We start from the raw sequence: 26,273 nt of genomic DNA on the forward strand, positions 1-26,273 counted from the left end.
GGAGAGCCGTCCCTTGATTCAATATAGGAACGTGATTCAGACACACTGGGAGCGAAAGGTTGTCTTATTTTAATCATAAACACCGCCCCAATACCCCTGACTACGTACTGCTGATGGGAGAAAGCATTTTTCTGACGTTATAGACTCGAACCGCATCGGTCCTTATACTAGGTGACTCGGCAAATAAGAAACACGAACTTCTTCGAACGACCACAAACAGTTCTTGACAAATGGGCACTGGAGTGGTGGTGGTATATACCCGTCCTCACCTTTTACTCTGCTACCTAGAACGAACTACCGTGGAAGAGGGAACTCGAAAATACCACCCGATCTCTCTTTCTCTCTCTGGAAGCTTTCGATAATTTGCCGTTTCGTGACTGCGTTTTATGGGACCCGGCTGCTGTGTGTGCGGTTTGCAACTTGGCGTGTCCGGTACAATAGTTCTGTGTATTATTCAAATTTCGTGGTCCCTCGGGCTAGACGCTGCTCGTGCGTCAGAAAATTTCGGAAACCGGGCATACAATTATCTTTTAAACTGTCAGGTGTGCACAAAATATAATAGCTGTCGCGTTTCAGATGGAATTGTTGTTTCATATTATTGTACCGACGTGGAATTTAACATGTGCCAGAGGAATAGGAAAAATGATGAAAAATGAAGGTTACTATTAGGATGCTAATATAGATGCTGTATTAATTGTTCAATATTAATACAAATATTCGACGCATTATTTTTCATTGCTACTGAGTAAGTTATTATTCAATTATTAATTTATTACTTTGATTTAGTTATTAATTTATTATAGATAGTTTTAGAGTTCACGGTTTTAAAATTGGACATAGAAAAAACATCGCAATTTTAAGAAAAATAGGAGATGCAGTAGTTAGCTTAATTGTCCTAGTTAACATTTTAAAACACGCGAGAAAAATGAGGTTATATAATTTTCTTTGTATGGTTCTTGTTTTTCACCATAGGACATTTTAATATAGGAAATGATTTAAATCATATTTATTTTATTTTTTTTACACCACCTAAACATAAATAACTGAGACATAAACTGAGGTGTAAATGAGCCGTTCATTTGCCAAAATGATTAACTCTACAGAATTTATATTTCAAATTTATTTTACATATTAAAAGATAAGCACAAAGTTCAAAAAAAGGAGTTAATCACTTTGGCCTATGAACGGCTGAAATAAATGACAACTTGGGATTATTTAACATAGTGTGTGTTACATTGTTGTCCTATGTAACTTACATAGGACAACATAAACTAGTAAAATCATCTGAAAAGTAGTTAAAACAAATAAATCAGACTGTTACGTTAATTAAAAGGTGAATATATAATATTTCGAAGAATTTTGAAAAATAGTAGTGTATTAGATAGAACAAGCTAACTAAGGAGGGTAGAGCAGAAGACTGTTTTTCAAAGACATTTCGACTTTCAGTAAAGAAATATCGTGTCCAGAATGTTCTACACTCTACACGAAATGCACATTTCAATATTTCGGACAACGATCTTTGGGAGTGCGTGTACCGAACGACCAAAAACACAAATAGAACAGGACAAGTGGTGTGCGTACGGGCACACGAATACGTTTTTGCATTTCGAGTGGCCTGTCTTGTTCTTTGTCATCTTCCTGACAACAGACGGAATTCCGAACTTGTCTCTCGGATTATCAAGGCATCGGCGCTGTGGAAAGGAGCACATGGTGAGGTCCCATTTAAAAAATATTCGAAGCCCTCGGCTCTCGTAGATGCCATCTCATCTCGAGGTCCTCAGGAGCCCCGCAGCAGGGGATGCTCTGCCTTTTTCTGTTCGATGTCCTTCGTTCCCTCGGTCGGAGATCGTCCTTGTACAAGAAGGACTCATCCCCCTGATAGCCTCTGGTGATAAATTGCACGTGACAACCCCTCCGTGCTCTTTGCCAGTGGGACTCCTGACGGAAGATTGATCTCTCCGGAGACATCGAATGGTGGTCCCTGTTTGACGGGGGACACGAGTAGTGCTCGTAGGTCAGTTTCTTTCCGGAATTTTCGGACATTCTTCGACACCAATAATAGTTCAATGACGCAGAGAAAGGGAATGGGACAAGTTTATTGTTTCGCTGATGGGTTTGCAGTCGGTGTTTCACGAGTCATTTTCGTCAAGCGACGATTGCTTCCAATTCGCGAGTAGCGATGAAATGGTTTGATGCGTTTAGTACCTTGCTGATTGGCTTTAGCGTGCATAAACATTTCGGAATATTTCTGTATATTCTGGTGCGTAGTATTACGGCATCTCTGCGTATGTCACGTATGTGTACCAACTACCACCAACGATACCTGTTTCACAGCTACGAGTTCTTAAAAGTTGAGTAATATAATTGGTTATACATATAATTGGTTTTATGTATATTCAAGAAGCAGTTTTTTCTTACATACGTTATTACACGAATGTTAATATTAGCAGCAAAATAGAATTTGTAATTCCTATGTATTATTATAAGTGTTTGTACTATGTTTTCGATGAACTAGGTACAAATATTACATACAAATGAAAAAATACATTTCGTCTTTTAATATTATTTATAAATATCTACTGTATGTAAAGTGGATTGTTGACGACCCAAGCGATTTCCTATTTTTCCCGGACTTTCCTTCGAATTTTGATTTTTATTGACTGAAGTTTTAAACATCTGACTTAACGAACGATTGTACAATGCAGCAGAGACTATAGTGAGAAAATACAGGAGGGTTAATGTATGAGTTTGTTGTGTATCAATACTTAAATTTATACATTAAATTGTAAAAAATATTTAATATACAGTGTACCTAAAACAAGAAATCAGTTCTCAGATCCATGATCAGAAATGCTACACGAAAAGCTAAAGGTTCCTCATGTTCGTGGTATCGCTAAATACGTAGAATCAACCCACATTTCTTTCCCGAGGATGATTCTTATTGAAGCCGGCACCTCAAAGGAATTTTTCCCTTACATAATTCGGAAATAAAAGAACCGTTCGCCGAACGTGGCGAGGCTGACAGCTTGAAGGATTAAACCCGTCAGAGAGGAAGATTGTTTGCAACGGATCCCGAAAGGATCAGGACAGGGGCCGCGCCGGGGTGGTTTGGAGTCGAGACTTCCTAGCGAATTCTCCTTAACGAGCGCTGTCGATCGAGAAACACGAGAAACCGGCCACGGAACGGAAAGGACACTCGATCCGAACGTCACGATAAATTCAGTCGTCGCGTAATCCTCTTCACGTCCGAGTCCTGATTGCTAGTACGGTGCCATATGTCCCCGGCGCAGTGGCGACAACGTCTCAATCAACCCACCCATCTGTCGGTGTTTCAGTATACTGTATGTACGTGGTGCGGGGCTTTTACTATCGCTACCGTGTACGATATAGCGGGGCTAACCGAGGCTTCCAATCGCATTTCGAGGGTGCACGCCAGGAATAATATTATTTTAGCTCCTGATGCCAGAATCACGTCCGAAGCAGATTCGCGGGTTTGCTTTGCTTCCCGTTACCGCTGCTTTTCTACCCTCGATAAATAAACGTGACCCGGGCTACCAATAATGCAAGAGAGCCCATTTACTGCGGTTAATTTTTTCGTCGCAGGACAATGAACTAACGCGAATGGACGGAAATGTGTTTTGGTGGACGCATGATATTTTTATCAAATATTTATCGTATTGCTACTAACCTGTGATTCTTTTTCTAACTTAATATCGTATTCATTTTTTAAATATAATATTTCTAATTTGTATATATTGACTTGGCTAAAGTTATAATTTTTGATAGATCTAGCTAATTTCATAATCTTTTGAAAACAATGAAGTGCTTGATAGAATGATGTTGAAAAGTAGGTTCACTGTCATTCTTGTATGATCAATCGGGATTTTTGAAACGACACTTTGATCATCGTTTGTGAAAATATTTACCGAGGGAGAGATTCACAAAATGGATTTGTAGTTGTTAGTAAATGTGATAACTCTGTTTCTAAAATTTATGTTGAACAACGATTCTTCTGAATTGTATTTAAGAAGTACATTTATATTGGGTCCTTCGGAAAGTTTGTAGTGATATGAGTACAGTGTCTTCGTTACCTTTTTACTGGACGAAAGAAAAATCATTTAATCTAATAAATAGGTACTATATTCCATGTGAGGATTGAATGTATTTGCGATACAAGTTACAGTCCATTTTTATTACTTTTTATCAAACATTTTGTAAAAAAAATGACACTTTTTTGACTGCAAATATTTTATAGCATTCATCCAATTAATACTTGCGGCGACAGATGATAATTCCTATAGATTACTAGAATATTCTGTATAAAAAGAACATCAGAAACATTTATCCAGAAACAGGTTTAAGAGTGTTTATAACCAAAACAATCAAAGCTGTACATATTACTGATACAATGAAATTAATTGAAAAATGAAAAAAAATTGTTAATAAAATAGTAAATAAGAGTATAATATAAATTAAAGAATATAGATTATAACTCTGCCCTTAAAAGCGCTATGTACTTACCGAACAGACCAATACGAAGTACATATCGCCGTACAGAAGAGACACTGAACATTCAGATGTATCTCTGTGGAAACAAAACTCTATAAATATCTGCTCGACAAGTCTTTCGTCGAAGCCGAGCGTACTAACGGAGGAAATCGCCGAGAAATTACCGAAGGGTGGGTCGAAAATTCGACTTTCAGCTGGCGGCCATTACTTTACGATCTTCGGCGAAGGATGTCCAAGATTTCCTCGTAACAGAATACCCCCCGACAGGAAAGTTTTCTTAATCCTTCCGTTGGCTGGGTGCTATAAAGCAGACGCTACGGGAGTTTCGGAAAGCCATGAAAAAGTATCGCCCGAAACGACGAAATAACCCGACCCCGTGGTGCGTGCGTTCCCGTCTCTTTCTTTTTCCCTTGTTCTCCTTTTTCCTCCAGCCCGTTCACGATCCTTCGAAGTGAATTATAACTGGTGTCGCATGAAGTTACGCCTTCCTGAATGTGACCTATGGCTCATGGAGGATGGGGCAGAGTGGAGGGGGGAACAGTCTTGCAGTCACGGAGGAGGAGAAACTGAGAAGGAAGGGAGAAGGAGTACAAACGACGTCCAGGACTTGACCAGGACTTATGGGTTATTCAAGAGAGAGACCCCCGTCAGTGGAGGAAGAGCCCACGTATTCGTTCGATATATGCTAAACAGTTAGCCTTCTGTATTATACAGGGTGGGGCACTTAGAAAATATTATTCGTTTGAATATACTACTTTGCGTTTAACACGTTGGCTACCAGGCTTCACGTATCTACGTAACGCTACATTTCGAAGTCAGCATATTGTATGCTATAAAAAGCAGAATGTGTTTTGTAATATCTACCTATATTTTGTGTTATTTATTATCTCTGCTTTGTGTCTTTTTAATGTTTAATCAAGAAAGTAAGAACATTCCACTGAAGAGAATGATGGAGACCTACAGCGGTCTGTCACGAACATTTGCGAAACAATATAGTCGTAACGAACGTGGTAAATTGATGAAAAAGTAACGAGAATAATAGTTGGACAATGTGGAGGACAAACTGTGATCGTGAAAGGATCATTATTTTCGCGGTTATTGCTAGTGACTTTTGAAAATCACCTTTTTTATTTTATTTAATTGAGCTACGTACATACAGTTCAGTCATTTAAGCTTGAAAGGAATGGATGATCTAGAACGTGTACGATAGAATGACATTGATGAAGGAGTATATACCACATGTTACAGTGTAATCGGGTAATTTTCATTACTATCGTCTTCCATGCATGAAATTAACGTCAGTGTACAACAAAACTAGAACTCAACTCGTTTTTTTAATTTTTCCTTTTATTACTTCAAATAGATGTATTTGCCTAAGAATAGTCAGGTAACCCCTGTATAACACGGTTTCATTCTAACACGGTCAAAGAATTGTGTGGAAGAATGTAGTTTTGTTAATATTTGGAATCTAACCCTGTTTTTTGTATGTATGTACACCCAGGAGCAAACTCGGCTTCCGCTAAGGGGAAAAAGTAACGTAGGGAAAATTTATTTCACTACCTGGAATAAATTTACCAAGAGGTAGAAGACTATTCTTCTACGCCACTTTTTCCCCTAGTGGAAGCCGAGTTTGCTCATCGGTGTACAAGTATATGGGCTTAGTATAACACGAATTCGCATAACAAGGCACTTTTCAGAAACATAACCATCTGTATTCGGGAATTATTTGTATTTTACTTTCATTAAACACAAAGTATCCAACATAATTTGATAGCATGATATATTTCTTTTGTTATTAATATTCTCGCGCAATTGTTTCTCAGAATTTTTCTGTTCCATGACGTAGTAAAAATATTTCCATTCTGAAAATATCGTTCCAAGAAGATCGAGTTTGAAAATCTATCGAGCACTCGTGCACTCGATTATTTCCAGACTTTGGTGTGTACTGATAAATAGTGTCAATGTAATGATACAAATTGATAATACATTTATCAACAGTTTTATTCTTTTACGCGTACATTACTGAATGATCTATCGAAAGTGACGCCCTTGTTGACGCACACAAATCCTTGCTCATCGTCGAGTCAGGGACCGATGCCATGATGTTTTGACGCTTTAATCGATCAAAAGCTTATATTATTTTTCCTTTAAGTTGCAGAAGATTTACACCACTTTCTGTGTACGCGATTTTTTTAACAGGATCCCACGAATAAAAGTGCAATGGACCAAGGTCCGACAATCTTACCGATGTACTCGATAGATATTCAAGCTCGATTTTCTCGAAAACAAAGCCTAAAACGAAAAAATTTTACTTTTTTTTTCCGACTGATTATATGAATCGCAAACTGCAGAAAGGGAATATCTTACTTTTCTAAGGAATACGCTTTCTGGCAGGGTATCACTTTCGTAGGCTGAATACACAGTTTATTGCAGAAAAGGGTCGTATCTATACGTTATGTAGTGAGTTATAGACATGGGTGTATCCAGGTTACCACTTGGGGGGGGGGGGCTTTATCTTAAGGTAAATTACATAATATTACTTCAAATCAGTTTTAGATTTATTTTTATATAAAAAATTAATTAAGATAATATTTTGTTCCTCTAAGGGTGTGGGGCCAAACAATTTTTTTTCCTTTTAGAGTATGGAAAATGCCACTGCTTTCCTTCTAGGGGGAGGAGCAAGTGCCCTTCCTCCGGCTACACTCATAGCTATGAACGTAAATAATTTCCGTTTACTACGGAAAGAGGACATGTCCAGGGGAAGTCCTCTGAAAATTTTCGTATACTGAAAATTATGAGGTTTCCCCATGTCTCCTTTCTGCAGTTAGCAATTCATATGTAGAATCACACCCAGCGCGGTTGTACCACCGGTTCCATTCCACCCTGTGTATACGTCCCTGGGCTCGCACGTGGGTGACTCCGACAAATATACGGCCCCGTGTATCCGCGAGCACCGGGTATATACGCACGCCCACGTCGTTTGTACGCGTTGGGCGAGTAAGTGAAAAATATCCCATGCAGCAGCAGCGGGGCAGCACGCGCTCACGTACGCGCGCGAGCGAGCGCACACGTACGTATACATAATCGGGCGCACATATAAATGCGAACTCGTTAGTATGAACGTACGTGGATACGTTATTAGATCTCCCGAGGCTGTGCGCGTGTGAGGTGTATCGGGCGAGAACCAGCTGCCTGATCTGGTCGTTAACCTCATCTCGCGGATCATTTTTGGATCGGCCTGACGAGTTCGAGTTTCCGTAGGAAGAACACGCACACATACCCCCCCCCCCTGTCACCCTCGTAGATCCGCGATGAACGTGTCTCGTAAATCGTCGATCGCGCCTGGTTAAACTGGCTCCGAGAAACTGGAACCCGAAGATTTGCTTACGTTATACGTCTTCGGGCCGCGAGCGCGCGGTCCGAACTCACGTTGCTGACGCACCGGGGAGCATTTTTGTTCTTTACTTTTTCGAACCAACGTGTTGTTGGTAATTGATCGAGTCGCTAATGGATACTAGTACTACGTTCAGTGACGTGTATGTGTACGCAGCTTACTTATAAGAAATAACAATTTAGCTGGCACTGTTGTAAGTCTTTAGGAGTTTACACAGGAAAAACGTGAAATAAGTAGAGGAGGTGACCCAAATACAGGCTGGGATCTAAATATGGGCAGGTTGAGAGTATAGAGTCATGTTAGGTACATCATCATAGCGGGAATAGTGTGAAATTAGATTCAAAAACAAAATAAGTTTATTTTCACTCCATATCATAAAGCGAACTTGTTTTAGATACATTTGGAATGTTACATCTTAAAGATCAACAGGTTTGGCAATAATGCCTGAAGTAAATGTGCTGGCCCATATTCAGACCACCTCCTCTATGTTGTGTGGACAGTATTGCCTCCTTATAATAGAACCGGTTGTGACTGGAACCGTGATTATACAGGGTAATGGATATGATTTCATGATCTTTCATTGACGGGAAAAACTGCTCGCAGAGCAACAAGTCTGGCCAAGAGAGGAGGAACGTATGGAGATAGTGATACAATGATAAGGAGGTCGTCAAAACACACTTAGAGAGAGGAAAATTCGGTATACATTTAAAAAACAATTGGAATAAAAATAAAACACTTGTAACATTATTTTTGTTACGTTTAATGTTTCGAATTGAGAAGAACAGTAAAACAGTTTAGTTATCTCGCGAGTAATCTAATTTATATCCTACATTAAACAAACTTTGTTACGCCTTGTTTAGAAGACGTAAATAGACTGTTTGCAATTCAAACAAATCAACCGCTCAAGTTCAACAATCAAACAGTACGTTCTGTGACGGACTTGGGAAAAGTGTATTTTCTGAAACAACAGAAGTTACAATAAAAATGTTGGATAACACACGGAATAATAGATATTATTATTGCTTAATATGAATCCTGTACACAGAGCATAATAAATAGTATAGAAAATATTTTTTAGAAAGAGATAATGTTCCTAGATTATGTCAATTCGACTCATGTTTCTTCTAAGAAATGATGTTACTCTGTCATGTGTAGGTAAATTTAGCTGAGATTCGGCAATTTTTATTTACTAAAATTTGCAAATTTAACTATTTATCTCTTCATTATATTAATTTTTTATCATTCTGTCAATTTGACGGCAAGGGACAAATCAAGATAAGAGATAAGAGAGAAGTCCCATCAGTGGCGGATCCAGAGGGGCGCAATAAGGGCGATCGCCCCCCGCCCCTAGAGTAATAAAATATAAAAATATTATGTCACTAGTATTTGTAAAAGATGGTTAAAAAATATTCTGTTGTTTGACATCAAGGGACAAATTGAGTTGGAAAAATGAGGAAGCTCGAATCTCTTTAGCAGATCTAGCTAAAGAGATTCGAATAACAAATAAAAGATAAAAAAAAAGTATTTCGCCATTTTTAATCGATTAAACATGAAAATTCCGATTTTCATAATCAAATAATATTTCTTCTTGAATGAGTAAATACTTGTCAAACAATTAATCTCGCTTACAGTTTCAGAGTCAGAATGATGATCTTAAATTCCGTTCCTTTTCACTATTTATTATTCAAATAAAATTCTGCCCAACTCTGGCTAATGGACGTATTAAGTATCAAAAATAAAATGTCATTAATCATTATTAAAGTTTCTGTTTCCGTCGTGTATCGTATCCTACATATTTATACGCTGTAAATCCATCCGTGTCTACTGGTGAGCGTGAAAGCCTCGGTGCTACGGAGTCGCGAGAACGTAATCGAATAAAAATCGGAGTGGGTGCATTGTGAGCAGGCGTCACGATGTGTAAATCTAATATTTCCTGTTCCTGCGACCTGCACTCTTCACCCTTCTGCCTTTTCCTTTTTCTATATAATGCTTCCTCGCCCCCTGGCCCCTGTCGCCTGACGTCAGTCTCCTTTTAAGAACCCTCCTTCCCCTCTTTGCCACAGGAAGATCTCGTTATAAGCGTACCGTGGGTTTTGCGCTCGAAAGGTGTTGGGTTTCTGACCCAAAGCCTCTGAGCCCCCGGGTGATGGGGGACAGGGTCGGACCCGTAGAGCCCCCGCGGCTAACCTGCGATTCAGTGGGCCCTTTTTTCGAACTGGCCTTTATACCGCGACTCTCGGAGCTTCGCTCGTCAACTCGGTTCTATGCCGTATTTTGACAGCGGGGGACACGGTGCCCTGCAAAATTTTGCCGGCTGTTTCGCGCCTCGCGAATCGAAGATGCTTGTCCCCGCTTTCCGTCATTGTCTCGGGCCTTTGTGTGCGACCACTTTTTTCCCCGCTCTTTGTTCGGCGCACACCTTAGTACGCAGTGAATTCACCGTGGCGACGCCTAAATACAATTTTACATATGGAGGATATTTTGAACACGGTTTTTGAACGTTGCACGTGGAAATGGTCAGATATATGTTTTACGTAAAAGATCGTTTAATTTATTGTGGGCACATTTTCAGGCGTTAAGGCCTGAACTGTGACTGAACAGTTTAACTAACGTCAAGGCCCTAAGTTTACGAGAAAAAATTATATATAAATAATATATTAAATTGTGTAGTAACTAAGTGGTCCAAATACAGGCTAGGGTCTAAATATGGGCTAGTTGGAAGTATCTCATGTTAGGTGTATTACACTAGCGAAAGTAGTGTGAAACTATGACTTAAGAAAACAGAAGCTTATTTTAACTCTATATCGTAAAGGAACCACGGTTTAGATACACTGAAGTGTTACATCTTAGAAATCTTCAACGGGTTTGGCAATAAGTCCCGAAGTAAAAGTACTAGCCCGTATAATGGAATCATGTTTCAATTTTTGGAATTTGTATTTTAAATTAAATTCTTCCATCTCTTATAAATATATCCACTATTTTAAGAAGGTTAGCAAATGGGAAATTTTATGGAGACAGAGAAAATAGCAATGAAATAAAATCAGATTCTGTTGTGTTCCTTTATTCGTCAGTCCATGCACATGAAACTAGCTCGGCGCTATAATTTCGATAGGACGGAATACGACGTCGTGTATGTCAACTATTCCCGGTCGTTCTCCTTCTCTGGATATGTTCGTTCGCCTCGAACAACTCCAGAAGGACTCGCCTTCGGAAATAATGTGCCTCCCAACAGCCATTGAGGGAGTTGAAGATTGTACTTACGCATCACTCCGTACTATCCAGACATTTCGAAACGCATAAAATGTTCAGCAGATTATCGCCTAGAAAGTTTCGTACCTTTTACATACTGAATTCTTTTCTCCTTATTTTCATAAGATTTTCGTTCACTCTCTTTACAATTCTTGCAAACGTAACTTTCCACCTGTAGAACACTCTCTTCTATTTCAAACTGTACACTGGAAGCTTTTTTCAGGTTTCTCCATTGTTGCCCAGCTCGTAAAGTAGCCGACTTCTTTGTACCGTATTTAGTAACCACATCAAAGGGCTCCGAAAGAATAGAGGAAAATGTGCACATCAGAATTCTTGCGGGCTCGTTTCTACCATTGTTTCATCTCCCACACCTATGTGTTTTGTTGATCGATATCGGCTCGCGAGCAGGTTCACCGTGCCGCGACAGGCTGTCTGAGTTTCCTTAGTACCTTATCTTTGATCTCGCACGTTTTCCGGGTGTCAGCAAACCGTAAGAGTTCCGTAACAGTAAGAGTTCTACTACAGAGTCGGGTGAAAAACCGGAGGTCGAGCGTGGCTACTCGGAATAAGAGAAGCGCGCTCCTTACGTGGTCGTTGCTACATAGTCACCCTCTTTTTTTCCACCTCTTCGTCTAAACTCGCACGTGTTTCCCGTATTTCGCGCCGTGCACAGTCACGAAAGTGGCTCAAACGGCCAGTTGATTTTGATCCGACTGTAGACACGTCGCTCTCTGTAGTTAGAGATCGTACATGTTCCAAGAGAAAAGGTTCGAAGTGCCGTAGAGTCCCTCGTGACAATTGTGTCTGGCACTCGTTGTACGAGGGTCGACGCCTTCGTTGAAAGGGCTCACCCTCACCCCTCTCTCTCTCTCTCTCTCTCTCTCTCTCTCTCTCTTTCTCTCTCTTTCTACATCACCTTCATCTGTTTCTTGTCCCTTTGCCGCTGCTCTTGCTTGCACTTTGGCCCGCTGCAGGCGTACCAGACATCAAAGGATCTTTGGTGTTCACCAACCCCTCGGTTACCCACATGCAAAGTCCCTCCCTGCATAAATGCGTAAAAGAAAATCCAACTTCAGCCCTGTGACTAGATAAGGGTTTTAAGGACACGTAAAGCTGTTAACGAGGTCGTGGATAAGTCGTCTTCCGGGTAGCTCAGACACCGCGCTGATAATTATGTTGATTATAAGCTCGTCAACCCCTCGGAGGCGGTCCCGTTGGAACGAATCAAAGGAGCGTCACGACTCACTTTGTCGTTTTAAACTAGCGATTTATTTAAAAATGGTAAGTTGTTTTGTACGGTTTGGAAGTTCATATAGGATTTGAAAAGCTTGTGTTATCGAGAGGAAAAGCAATATCTTGAAATTTGGTATCATTGAAGGCTACTTAAAGCATAGGGGATACTTGCGTGAGAATTTACTTTCTACAGTTGTACTGTAACATTTGATCCTAACAGGAGTATTGTAACCAAATTAGAGGACATTTACTTTGCAAATTTTCGTAGCATTATTGCAAAAATTCTGGTTATATCACTTCATTTATAAATACAACTTGAATTTAGAAAAATAGAATGCTGAAGTATCACGAAAGTTCTAGACACTACTATCAACAATCTAACTTAAGTATTTCTCCTTGGTGCATTTCTATTATATCAAATTGTACTAAATACAATCCTTTTGTATATTCTATCGATACATATCACAAATTCATATTACAACAGTATTTTGCAAAGAAAGTTTGCATTGACACCTGAACTGTTCAACAACGTCTTCATCAATAGCCTATCGCAGGCGCTTTCCAAACCTCCTGAACAAAGGGTCCAAATTACCCACTCATACTTTCCGTACAGTACGATCTCGCTGTTCTTCTTAAAATGTCAAGTTTACCTCGCGCCAAGGCTCATATTGTCCAGAAAATGTCTTTGGAGATCCTTGACGGAGAGAGTGAGAGAGAAGGACCCCTTCCCAGTGACTCAGTGACTCCGGACAAAAGTCAGGATCATCAATACCGGGAACATCTATAAACGTGTCCTATTCGCGTTGGGGGGGAACAACGACGGACGGTTCGATTTTTACTGGCGATAATACCAGCGTGGGTCTCGACGATCCGAACGTAATTATTTTCCGAGAGAGGATCCTACGGTGTGTGTATTCGGCGTCTTTTTTACGACGGACACCACGATCGGTCTCCTGGCGAGAAGAGGCCAGAGAGAGCTTCGGCCACAGAAACGGGCAGCTCCGCTCTGAGGTCGTGGGTATACGATATCTGATGCAGAAAACCGGTAAAGGCCGAAGGCCGATGGTACCAGAGGTGGGATGAAGGGACGGTGAACGAGGGAGAAGGACCAAAAGCAAAGACACGATTGTGGGGCCACGGCACATTGTCTTCGGGTGACTTAAAAATCCAACTCGTGCCTCGTTAACCATCCTATCTGATACAAGCAGCGTAGACCCTCGAAGGGAGGTACACGACCCGCGGGACTTTCGATCCTCCTCCCTTCGCCACGATTCCTTTTCCTTCCTTCTTTCCCCCTTTTTTTGGTCGATCCTCCACCTTCGCCAACTCGCCCACGTGACCTTGCGGCTCCTGAAAGTGAACTCTGCCGGGGGAGTACTTGGTAGCGGAACATCGAATTGCCACGGTGTTTGTGGACATTGGGCTCTTCTCAAGCATCGTTTTGCTACCCCTCCGAACTACAGACCGTTTAAAATGTTTTCGAGACTGTTTGGGTGGACTGTTTACTGTGACGGATAGGGTCGAGTATGCGATTCGCAATGGTCGTATTTAACCCCAGATCGACACCGAATTCCCTGGAAAAGGGAGCATTGCTTCTAAAATATGACACTGTAGCTTTATAACCGATATGTTGGTGGAATAGTGTATGAACAGTAAATAATTTTTACAAAAGTTCGAACAATTATGAGTTTATCATTCCCATTTATTAAAAAAAATATTTGTAACATTTTAAAATTATAACGCTGTAATATTTTACGTCACAAATTTTTAGAAAATAATCCATCATTTTCTTTATGACAACCCCAAAGCTTATAAAATTCTTTTTTCTCTATTATTTAAAAACTATAGCATAAACTAGGAGGGTAAACAAAAGCTTAACGTTTTAATGTTTATTTTCATTTCTGTTGAGAAAATTAAAGTTCCATGGAGGCGTCGACGACCCCACAGTATCGTTCTAGATTTCAACTGATTGATATTAGAAATAGGAGTTACTGTTTGTAGATACTTGGCGGTATTGAAGAATGTTTCTTGGTTAAAGTATTCTATCGAAAATTTCCAATTTAATTCATTCCACATTGATCACGGAAAATCTCATTTGTGAATTAATGATTTGCTGATATTACACTTACTATTAGGTTTACGAGGGAACAGAACAATTTATGAAAAGAATATTGAAATATAACATGCTCGAAGGTGGTTACGATGCCGAAAGTTTCAAGAATATCAAGAATATAAAATACAGATCATTTTAATGTACGTCTGTCTTCTTGTACTGCACAGCACATTGATTAATGGACTGGGGATTTTGTGCACTTATATGTGAAATACAGTAAGCATAAAAATTCGACTGTGTTTGATCAATTTTTCATTTTATTTCTATCCTGCTAAAATGCTTAAGAGAAGAATGGGTTTTATGTTATTACTTCAGTCTTTATAAATTACATTATAAAATGATATTTTGCATAAAATTCCGAAATCTATTGATTAATTTCCAAGATTAACGACAATCGTATTTCAATATTTGGTTATACGATTTTCAATAAATCCAAAGGATTAGGGATTTTAATACCATCATTTACTTTCGAAGACTTTCCGATATTTTTAATACATATATACTTGATAAAAAGAGTATTGCAGAAACTTACAATCTCTTTAAAAACATACCAGGCAATTCATTTTACAATATTTTTTAGATGCTCACACTGATTCAGGCATTGTTGAAGCACGCGCAAGAAAATAACAAGCTCGCTGAATCGACCAAGCAAGACCGAGCTTCTCAAATCAAGAGACTGTTTCTGCCCCTTGGTTGCTTATCCTTTCTAGCTCGGTATATGTATATCGGTATATAAAGTGTTGCAAGGAGGAACAAGGTCTTTCTGCTGTTTCGTTTTGGTTCACACGATTTGTATACCCTACCTGAGCAGCCGATTACTTTCAAGACCACGGACAACCGGTCACAGTGTCCCGCGATAGATAGATATCCGAACGTTGCTCGAGAGATACCTACAATTTTTCTATACGGTATCTGATACAGATTAGGGGCGATCTATTTCGTCTGTTTTCTATGTCAGTCGCAACATTTTAACCTACCTCCCTACTTTCCATTTTTCTTCCGTTATCTGATCAAGAGTATACTTTGCTCGCTTGTACGTTGCCCCGATGATTGCGATACTGGACAGTGGATTAATTACTCTCCCATTGGGCGTTGTCGTTTTATTCTTTAAATGACGGAGCTCTGTCATGACGTGAGTCATTGTACATACATTTATAGATAAGTATACCGTATATCCGATCATTTACCTCTATCCTTAACATATTCTTTTACTATATTCACTGATTAGCAATTGCTGTCTGTGCTGAAGTTACCATGATCAATACAGTAATTTGCACATTTTTACACGTAAATTCAAGATAATGATAAACTTTCTCTCTTAGGTTATTATTTCGTGTCTTTAAATCTGGTAAGAAAAATAAGATCGCGTAAAGTTTTAAGTCGTTATAGACCAAGGTGTTTTGTTCCCTTTTGTACGAATAAAGATTGCGAAAGACAATTCGATTGATATACGAATTGAGCGATTGCTCTTGATTTATTATAGATAAATGTCCAATCCAGTAGACTTCATGAATAAATAGTATTCTGCAATTTTCTTATGTTTTTCATTATATTTATGTTCCTTTAATTAGATTCTTTCTTCAATTTCTATTGAATACTTTAATAAGTTTTGTTGCTTATAAGGTACGATGCAATTCTTTATCCGGATTTTCTTGGTTTCTTTTTTCGTGATATCGACCATACGTATTTTATCACAGTGAATGTCAGGTGGGAACATTTAGTTAGATTTGTAGCAGGAATACACGCCAAGTTACTCACAACGAGGATTCACCGTGAGTCAGCTCTGGGCACGAAATCGACCACCAATTTATGGCTTTAACCCCTCTTCATCATGATGTCATACTTTTTGTAGTAGCCAACATAAAATCTAAGTATACACGATTTGAAAAATATAAAGAAACGATTACAATGAGAAAGTGTATATAAATTTAAACAAATCACAGTGAAACTGAATGGTGATTTAAATAATATTATCATACAATTAAATTAAGGTAATAATTGTACATAAGAAGTACAGTACATAAAAAAGTATTCGCATATTTTGGTTGCTCATAGTAAATGTATTAAACAAAAAAACACAGAGTACCTACACAATGATTGAGGATACTTTGTTCGAAGACATAGGTTCGATAAAAATATTAAAAAATTTGTATAGACAGCCTATGATATCACTTTTAAAAAGTGGGTGTGTACATATATGTATATATATATGTACATAAGTAAATAATGCGATCAAAGTATCTGTACAATACAGTATCTTTTACAATAGAAAAGATATTCATATTAAATTCGTGAAATTTAACGATTAAAACGTTAATTTAGTATATAAAAATTCTTAATTATAAAATAAAAACTAAAAAGTTCTAAATTTGACTGCAAGTTTCAAATAATACATATTAGGTAAAATTATTTTCTTGCGACATCTTAAATTAATCATTTCACATTTACCATAAGATGATAAAGGTATAAAACGAGGGAAGAATCACTTCATTCTAATTAATACACGTTTCTTTGACGATCAAAAGATAGAACGGAATACGGAACATGCTATAACCCAGAAATAAAGAGCTAATACAATATACATAAAATTGTCCACTGGTACAGTAAGAATTTCCATAGAACCTGAAACACCGCTCCTTTGTTCCAGGTCTCAAGGCGGAATTGTTTTACGTGCGAGAGGGCGTCATAAACGAGTACGCAATTAAATTTGTCGTCCCAGTGCCGGCGCAGGTTCACAAGCTGCATTTCACTTGGGAAAATCTCGCCGGCAGACCGGTAAGTCACACAAAGATCTCTCCGTTGCTTTTCGCAGAGAGGAGAGAGAGCTTTCCTCCGATGCGAATCCCCCCGGAGCGGCTGAAAGGGGAGTTCGGGAACCGGAGTAGTGACTTTGAGACGCGCAAGAAAACATGGAACGGTAATGGAAAGGGGTACCGTCGTCGCCCCTTGAAATGTCGCGACAGCATCCTCCGCGTACTTTATTCCTCATTTACGTTTCTTTGATTCCCCACCGTTGCCGGATCAAAGTCGCCTAGACTCGGAGGTAAAGTGAATTCGCTCGTTAACGTAGGTATCCGCGTCTTCGCGCGATCTTACTGTCGGGGGATGAGACACAAGCGGTGGGTAAGAAAACCGTTCAGACGTGTTTAAACATCGGAGGCAAGAGTCTGAGTAGAGTTCAGGCCTAGTTCGATGACGTTTGAATTGAAAAATAACATTTTCTAAAGTAATTTATAAAGACAGGAGCAAATGCAGGAATTTAGTTTTTCCCTTAAGTGTCTTATTGGGTTGAAAATAAAATAGAAAACTCGTTGGATCCCATGAAAGCTTTGTTTTTTCTTGTATTTCGCAAAGCCCTATAGGCTATAAATGCATAAAATCCGCAGTCTATCGATGACGTAGCAAACTTCAGGCAGTCTGATGACGTTGCTTATTCCAAACTCTCAAGGTGCGTGTCCACTTGCTGTGTATCCTCGTACCGTATCACCGTTCTGTATCAATATGGACGGGCAAGTGTTGCATCGTTGTGTGTGAAAATGTATCATATGGTGATACGATACGAGGATACGCAACAAATGAATATGCACCTTTCCATAGCTGTGCTATGAAGTTGCTAAAGAGCGATGATCGGAGGCTTCATAGTCAGTTATTTATCTATACCTCGATTCACTTGGTCCACGTTTGTGCCTCGTACAGCTCGAAGTTTCGAACGTTTCATCGCTGTTGGATAATCTCAAAGCACAGCGGCTCGAGAGTACGGAGTCTGTAACGTCATCAAACTATTTGGAGTTTGCAACGGTATCAGACTGTTTGGAGTTTGCAACGGCAGCAGACTGCTTGAAGTTTGCAACAGCATCAGACTATTCGGAGTTTGCTACGGCATGGTATCAGACTGTTTGGAGTTTGCAATGGTATCAGACTGTGTAGAGTTTGAGATGTCATCAGACTGCCGTCGTCAGAGGTGGTTGGAGATCAAAACGTCATCAGACTGTTTGGAAGCTGTCTCCTCTATCAAACGTATCAACCAAACATTTTTTAAGCAGTCTGTTCACGGATCCACTACTATAAGAGACACCATCTTTCCTGGATGAATCTTCGACCAGCACACTTTAGACTCGGACCCTGATCCTTATTCCCAGGTTCTTTCGCGACCTTCCGAGAGGTACTTACCCGGATTATTGAGGCATGTCGGTCCTTCCCATTTCTCCAGATTCTCGGCACGAACCAGCGGCGTAGAACTCATTCCTCGATATTCAACGCTGAACTGGGATGAATACCTTTTCTTCGACGACGATTTAACCTCCGACGAGATTGTGTTACATTTTTGCTAGTTCGAGCTGGTCTCGAGAGATTCTTTAATAACCAGTTGAGCCCCTTTTATGATTTGTTAGTCGTAGGTCCGGGTTAATATTCCGCTGACGAGTAGGATATTTAAAACGAATAGCAAGCGTTTTTTTTATGAGGGGGAAGTAATGTATAGAGGTCAATAGAATGAGATACTGTACTTTTGCCTGGGACATTAAACTTTTTTATCGAAAGGTCTTTAGGGTTAAGTACGAATATATTTTATGATTAGATTGCGGATGTTTATGCATTTGTATCATTGCTTAACTCGATAAATGCAATAAAATAAACGTTTTAATCAAGTTTAATACAAACTATGTGTTGTTAATAACGTAGTAAAGCCTCCAGTACAGAATTCAAAATTCTGCTATATTTTAAGTTTTAGATATTGCTATCAGAAATTCTAAATTTGCATAAAGTTCCAAACTCTATTTATAATACCTCGTCTGAAAAGGAAGAATTTAAATTGTTCATTATTTGGGCATTGAAATTTCTTCAAAGCACACCTTTAATAAATTATATGTTCAGTGGCGCATAATTACATAATAGTGTACAGATTTACTAGCCTGGAAGTATTTGTGCGTTTTCGACAACTGCAAATATATAAAACACAGTTAACTGTCAATAAAATTAATTAAAATTTGTATTTTATTTTTAATTTAACCCTGAGACTGCGAACCACTCGGAAGCAGGCAATTCGATATATACGATATTAGGACGATCTTTGTTTGTAGTTTAATAATCACACCATTTTTGGATAAATTGTATAAAATGTAACGGCAGATTCAAAAATGGTCATTTCCGAATTTCCTGTTACCACGAATGAAAAACGCCTGAAAGTGTAGTTCGCAGTCAAAAGGTTAACAAGTTCCTTAATTTCTTAAATTCTTGAAAACATCCAGAGTCTAATCATTATACTATCAACTTCATATTTGCGCCTTAATTTGTACTGTTAAATTCCTTAAATGCTATCTACATTTGATCTCCAAAATAAAGGGTGTCCCAACAAGAGCGGAAAATTTAAATTCCAAATAAAATACAGTTTTTTTATTTAATACCGAAATTTTGATTTCATCATAAAGTAGACATGTGGGAATTCTGTATGGAACAACATAGAAAGTCTGGTAAATGCCCTCATCGGTTTTGCTGGTACATTTGCGTTCTTTTGACGAAATTTTCAATCACAGTTTGGCATAATTGTGGCTGGTTCTCAGTGATACAGCGTCTAATCTCCTCCTTCAAGGCTTGGGTGGTCGTGGGGTTATTGACATAAACCTTTGACTTCAAAAAACCTCAGAGAATGAAGTCTAAAGGCGTTAAATCGCACGATCTAGGCGGCCAATTCTGGTCGCCCAAACGGGAGATTACACGACCAGGGAATGTCTCGTGCAATAATGCCATTGTTTCACGTGATGTGTGGCAAGTGGCATCGTCCTGTTGGAACCACATGTCCGTGAGATCCATACCATCCATTTGAGGAACAAAAAACTGGGTTATCATGCCTCGATACCGCTCACCATTGACTGTTTGTGCATTCCCGGCATTCTGGCGAACAGCCGTGATGTTTTCTGTTGAACGATCTGGACGAACACGTGTCGATGGTTTGACATCAATAATCGATCCAGTCTTCTCTTCTCTTCACAGTTGATGCATTTGGAACATTTTGTCTACCAAAAATTGGACGCAATTTGCGAATCGTTGCAGTCAAACTTTCACCATTTTTGAAATAATATTTAACAATAAGAATGCGTTGTTGTGTCGAATAGCGATCCATTTTTAATAATGGCGGACTGTCTACCATGGAACTGTCATAATGGTTTGACTGTCAAAGCACAGCAGGAGAAATGGCGCCAAATTTAAATTTGCCGCTCTTGTTGGGACACCCTTTATAAACCATTCTACACTGTCTAATCACTCCAAAAAGTATTCAGTAGCATTAAATTTAGTAATAATGGTCAGCCTGTCACTGAAACTGTTCAGTTGACATTCCACCGGCATATTCAATATAAAAATAACACGTGCAACAAAATATCATACAGTCAATCGTATAATGTAAATAACAACTATAAAACGTGTGAACGTTGTTCCATTTCGAAGTCTTGGCCGTTTCACATGAAAATGTCTACTCCTACAAAGACACCTCGTGTCAACGAGCACGATAATAATGGTCGAAGAGGAGCAGTGAACAATGAGTCATCAGTTTGCGCCGAGAAAACAATTTTTGCGAGCGAGCGAGCGCGCGCGCGCGCGACCTCGTTGACGATGGAAGGTACGCGCTGACAAAGTGGCGGCGAAAAGTGGGCAGAATGCGGCACGGTGTCGGATTGACTCGTCGACGATGCGCAGAAAAAAAAGAGAGAAGAGGAACGGATCCGAGAGTAGGACAAAGTGGTCCAGCCACTTCTTCGAGAGCTGTCTCATCGGAAGGAAGAGAGGAGGAGAGGGAGACAGAAAGTTGGAGACTGATGACCAGCGTCGAGACATCCGTCACCTCCGCGACAAAACCGAGTGTCCCGGACGCTACTTAGGCGCACCGGTTACCTGCCAATCAAACCGACGACTTTTGAGCTATGCGAACCGTTTCCCGGGGACAAATTCGTTGCATATTTTTTTTATCTACAGGCACACGCGCAGTTCCTTTTTCGTTGTATATGGTACATAGTGTCCCGCGAAGTGTAGTACTATCGAGCAACTTTATATAACAAAAATTAATCGAAGATGAAGAATATTATTTTTTTTTACGTGAGGCTTTTTTTCGAGAAAATCGATTTTGAAAATGTACCAAGTACGCGTGCATTTAAGGAATCATTTTGGTTTGCGCGCAAAAGTTAAGCATGTTTCGGGAATTTATTGCGAAGAAAAGAAATATACATAATACGTAATGGTAAAAACGTTCTATTTATTAAACTAGATTTTTACAGTATATAAAAAGTATAAAAGTAATAGTCCTGAGTTATCACTTATGTTTATGCCCCAGTCATTTAAGTTTAAATTGTGTTACAAAAAAATAAAATAACTGTGATTCAAACTTTTTCCTATATTAAAATATACTTTCATGAAAAACAAGGCCGGTACGAGAAACTCACTTTTTTTTTATCTTCTGTAGTTATCCATTAATTTTTCAAATTCTTCTTATGAGTATTGTATAGAAATACCGTCTGTATAAGTTTTAACGTAGTTAGATAACCAAGTTTTCTTGTAAACATAATGGTAAAGCATAGAGTAACGGCGGACCTCTGCAGTTTTGGAATCAATGGCTTCAATTGGGTCAAGTTATACAGAAAGCTACTAACTCTCGATGATCTGAAATGAAGTAAATTAAGTTTGAAGATTTTCCTTGAAAACAGTAGCTTTATTTCGATTGGGTATATTTTATTTCTTGTTGTTGTTTCACAATGTTTTTAAATGGCTCAGTTAATAGTTAGTAGTATAATCAATATTTTATTTAATTTTCTACAATTAATTGTAATTTTATTCCTAATTCTTCTATGACTTGGTAGTTTTAATACTTATATATAATTTAAGATATGTTCTATGGGTTGGTAATTTTTTGCAAAATAAAGATCCCAAAATTACAGGATCCGTAACGTGTTTAACTAATTTCTGGTCATTTCGAGGGCTGAAAGGATTCTGCATAACATGGCACAATTGTGCTAAAGTAGACAGAATAACAGTCTGATAAACTTTGTGTTAAAATTTCGATCGTTTTCGTTTGCTGGTCTTATCCAACACAGTTTACCTTAAACAACAAAGCTGTTTTGCCGTTAATATTTTGCCTGAATAGCACGATAAAGGTCCTTTCCACACACCATCATAACTACATCCATAAACTATCGCACGCCTCCGTCCTCTGACGTGTTCTTCACGAAATCCTCGAGCGTTACCGACGGATCGGAAAAGAAAAGCGTAGAATCGCTTGACAGTTTAAATCGAACGGTTAGCCGGTTTACAGAGGCATTCGCTGTCAGCACGTAGTTGGCTGCTCGCGGTCATAAAAGACCGCAACGCGCGGAGAAGCGGCACACCGTGGAGAGTAGCGTGGTAGCGACAAGCAGCCGGCAGGTTGACGAGGTGCCTTCTCCGCGGCTAGTTGGGGAACCGATCATCATTGCAAGCTGGTAATCAGCTACATGGCTTCTCTCCCGCTTTAGCTCCTCTTTCTCTCGTCTAGCCTTTCGTTCCTCTTCCACTCGAAACCCTCTCCTCCCCTCTTCCTCGACTCTTTATCTCCACACCTTCTTCTTCTTCTCCTCTGTTTCTGTTCCTTTTCTCCGCTTCCTCCTGCTCGGCCCTCCTTTCTTCGAGAGCTACCCTCGCCCGCGGGTCCTCTAGATTCACTTTGCCCTCCGTTGGGCGCAAATTGTCTTCCAAGAATGGTACGTTTCAGATTATAGGAAGGTTCAACGTTCGCGTGATTACGAGCGAGAGCAGTAGCAAAACTCGTCCCTTACGTCCTTCGAGACTTTGTTCCATTTGCTTTTCTCGTCCTTTCCCGTGCTATTCCCCAGGTTCCGATTGTTGTTCCTGTGTCCACCGGTTCTCGGTTCCACTTTTGTTCCGTTCATAGTCCCCGTTTCTATGTAGATTGACCGTATTTCTGGTGATTTGCATCTTCGGGACCCTTTTCTAGGGGCCGCGGGGATAATATTTATTTCACTCGGTGCAGACACCATACGGATGCGCCCACGGCTCTGCTTCGGTTTCCTCAGCTGGAACTTGTGATATTCAAATTTTAACGCGACTGCTGGCTAATGATGTCACTTGCAGTATTTGGAGTTCTTTATGTGAATGTTGCAGCAATGATAATTTGAATATGCGTGCTTTTGGTTACGTGATTGAATGTTGTTCTTATATTCTGTTCTAAATCATTTCTTCGTATTTGTTTCGTGGTTTTATGTAAAACTGTAACTGAAAATATGTATAATATGTATATGTGCTCCTACGTTAGAATTATATCATTATTAGACTGCGAACGCTTACACTTGTTTGAACTTTCTTAATTAATTTGTCAAATATGAAAGTCAGTAGAAAGCCGATTCTTCCATTAAGTGTTTTATTACTTATCCTTATGCTTTCATAAAAAAATGTTTTAAAGATACATGTAAGTCTCTGCTAAAAAATACTATTTAACGATGGCAACATGCAACGGAAAGATGGTAGCTAAAAGTGTCTTTGAAGAGTCATCTTCAAATTCATTATAATAATTATAAATAAATATAACATGAATGTAACATTCGTTTTTTCACGAAGAACGCAAATATAGTCTATTTACTCTTACTTCGACTAACAAAGAAACGATCATTCCATGTATAACAACCCAATGAAACTTATTGATCTAAAATCGTATTTACGGAAATATTTATATTACATTTTCAGTTGCCATATTCAATGTCAGTAGACATCAGCAACCCAACTGCGTTGAGCAGTTCCCTGAACATATCCCAGGCTGGCGAAATCCCAGTGGGTGGTCTTCAGACTTGGGCTTTGGCGTTGCATTGTGGCCCGTACGACGCGGAAGTCGACCTAAGCCTTCGAATAAATGTCTCTCTGTCGAGACGGAACACGACCAGCTTGGACTTCAGACGGAAGAAAATCTGTTTGAAAGATAAAAGTAACGTAGGAGCAGAAGAAGTACTCGTCGCTGCTTCTGGATCCACTTCCGGCGGACAAGTGTTCTACGCTGCTGTTGGTTGTGCTTGTGCCTTCATCGCCGCCATTTTGGTTCTGGTTATTGCCTACTACGTACGCGATAAAAAGACCAGAAGACATCGTGACCCTCTACAGTAAGTCACCTTATCTTAACTGACTTGCGCTGTTATCATTGTTGTATTAATAATGGAAGTATGCTTACCAATGTAGGTATTTATTGAAAGATAATAGAAAAGACTAATAATTCCTCTTTCTTTATGTCTTTATGAACATTTCATATACAAAATTAATTTCTTTTTTTCTCGATGATATAGAAGCTTGTTATTTCGAAGTTATCTTTCCCTTTAAAAGTGGGACATCTTAAAACAATGCAATAACATACTTTCTTTTACGTAAGGTTGAATTTGCAAGTTCATGATCGTTTACAAATTTGGAGTATACTTCTGTATTCGAAACACTTCCCCTTTAAATAATATTTATGATATGATTACAACTTTTAACTTGATCTATAGGTAAAGGAATTTCTTCTTATATGTTATATTTTTAATGAAACAGAAATGTGTATGCAGGGAACTTTTATGTACCAAGAACGAATAGTTGTCCAAACTTTCGACCATAATTTTAATTCTTCACTCTGCAAAGAATATTTATAGCTTAAAATTTTGAAGGAGGGTTATTTTATCAAATGCAATAAATCGAGTATCAGATGACTAACAATGCAAAAAGAAAGTTGCAGTTACAGTTAAAAATATTCCACCTGTTTTTGTAGAGAATCGAGAGGTCTAAGTTCCGCGTGCAGCGTGGAGCGGAGTACAGGAGTCGGACCAGCACAGACATTTTTGTCTTCCGAAACACCGCCACCGGCTTCCGCAACATCGACTTCCACTTACCGAAGATTAGACGATCGGCCGAGTCGGGAACTGCACGAGAGAATTCAAGAAATCACAGTTCAGAGGTAATTGAAATTTCATAACAGGCAACTGCTTTCCTTTCGATGGTCGTTTAACCCTTTCACTCTCAAAATATTTAACAATCACAAAAAAATAATATCTTGTATTTTACATAATATGTGTATAAATGATTCATAAGAACATTTTAACATTTTGAAAGCGTTTAATGCCATTTGGCAACTTTCTTATTTTTATTACAGTCACGTATAATAACTTACATTATAAAGTTATTATACATAATACAAACCTATTTTTCTTACTTTTGATCATAAAAAGTTGGGACTTTATAAATTTCTATTGTATTTCTAACAATGCTGAACACTTGAGTTCCAACAAATGGACAAAACAATGGACAAGTGTATCACATTTTATCCACAACCTTTTAAATGCATATTAAAATTTGTGTTATGCTATCTATACAAGGCTAAAAGAAACCATGACACATATACTCACAGATATGAAAAAACATGTGATAAAAATAAAATTTTATTTCGTAATAAAGAATAGGTAACCATATAGCTACAATGGGAACGAAAGACTAATCGAGTACCTGCTACAATTTCATTTGCAACTTTATTTAATGAATGTGCTAAACCTTCAGTTCCCACTTAATTGGCGAACGATGATTAATTAAATAACAATGGACGTAATTACTACGAAATATGATAGATTCGAACGCAGCTAATAGCTTTAGTGAGTACTTTTAATCACAGTGGCCTTAATTGGCTAGAAAATCCATAGGTCTCCAAGTATCTCGAGTCGTACGATTCCAAGCATCTTTCTTCCGAAGCTCTAAGAGGGTTCTATGAAAGCGTGATTCATGTTTTTAGGT

General features: G+C 38.9%; 1 protein-coding gene across 1 annotated transcript in view; it reads left to right on the plus strand.

The window, feature by feature from the left end:
* LOC107193574 (tyrosine-protein kinase Dnt-like) overlaps positions 1–26,273 on the plus strand; it is a 45,107-nt gene that overhangs the window by 12,211 nt on the left and 6,623 nt on the right. Inside the window, exons 2-4 of the mRNA XM_015583048.1 lie at positions 17,146–17,273; positions 24,219–24,625; positions 25,261–25,446. Of these exons, the coding sequence (XP_015438534.1) occupies positions 17,146–17,273; positions 24,219–24,625; positions 25,261–25,446 (721 nt within the window). The remainder of the gene's footprint in view (positions 1–17,145; positions 17,274–24,218; positions 24,626–25,260; positions 25,447–26,273) is intronic.

Source organism: Dufourea novaeangliae, unplaced genomic scaffold (assembly GCF_001272555.1).
Source record: "Dufourea novaeangliae isolate 0120121106 unplaced genomic scaffold, ASM127255v1 scaffold6, whole genome shotgun sequence".
Classification (NCBI taxonomy): Eukaryota; Metazoa; Arthropoda; class Insecta; order Hymenoptera; family Halictidae; genus Dufourea; species Dufourea novaeangliae.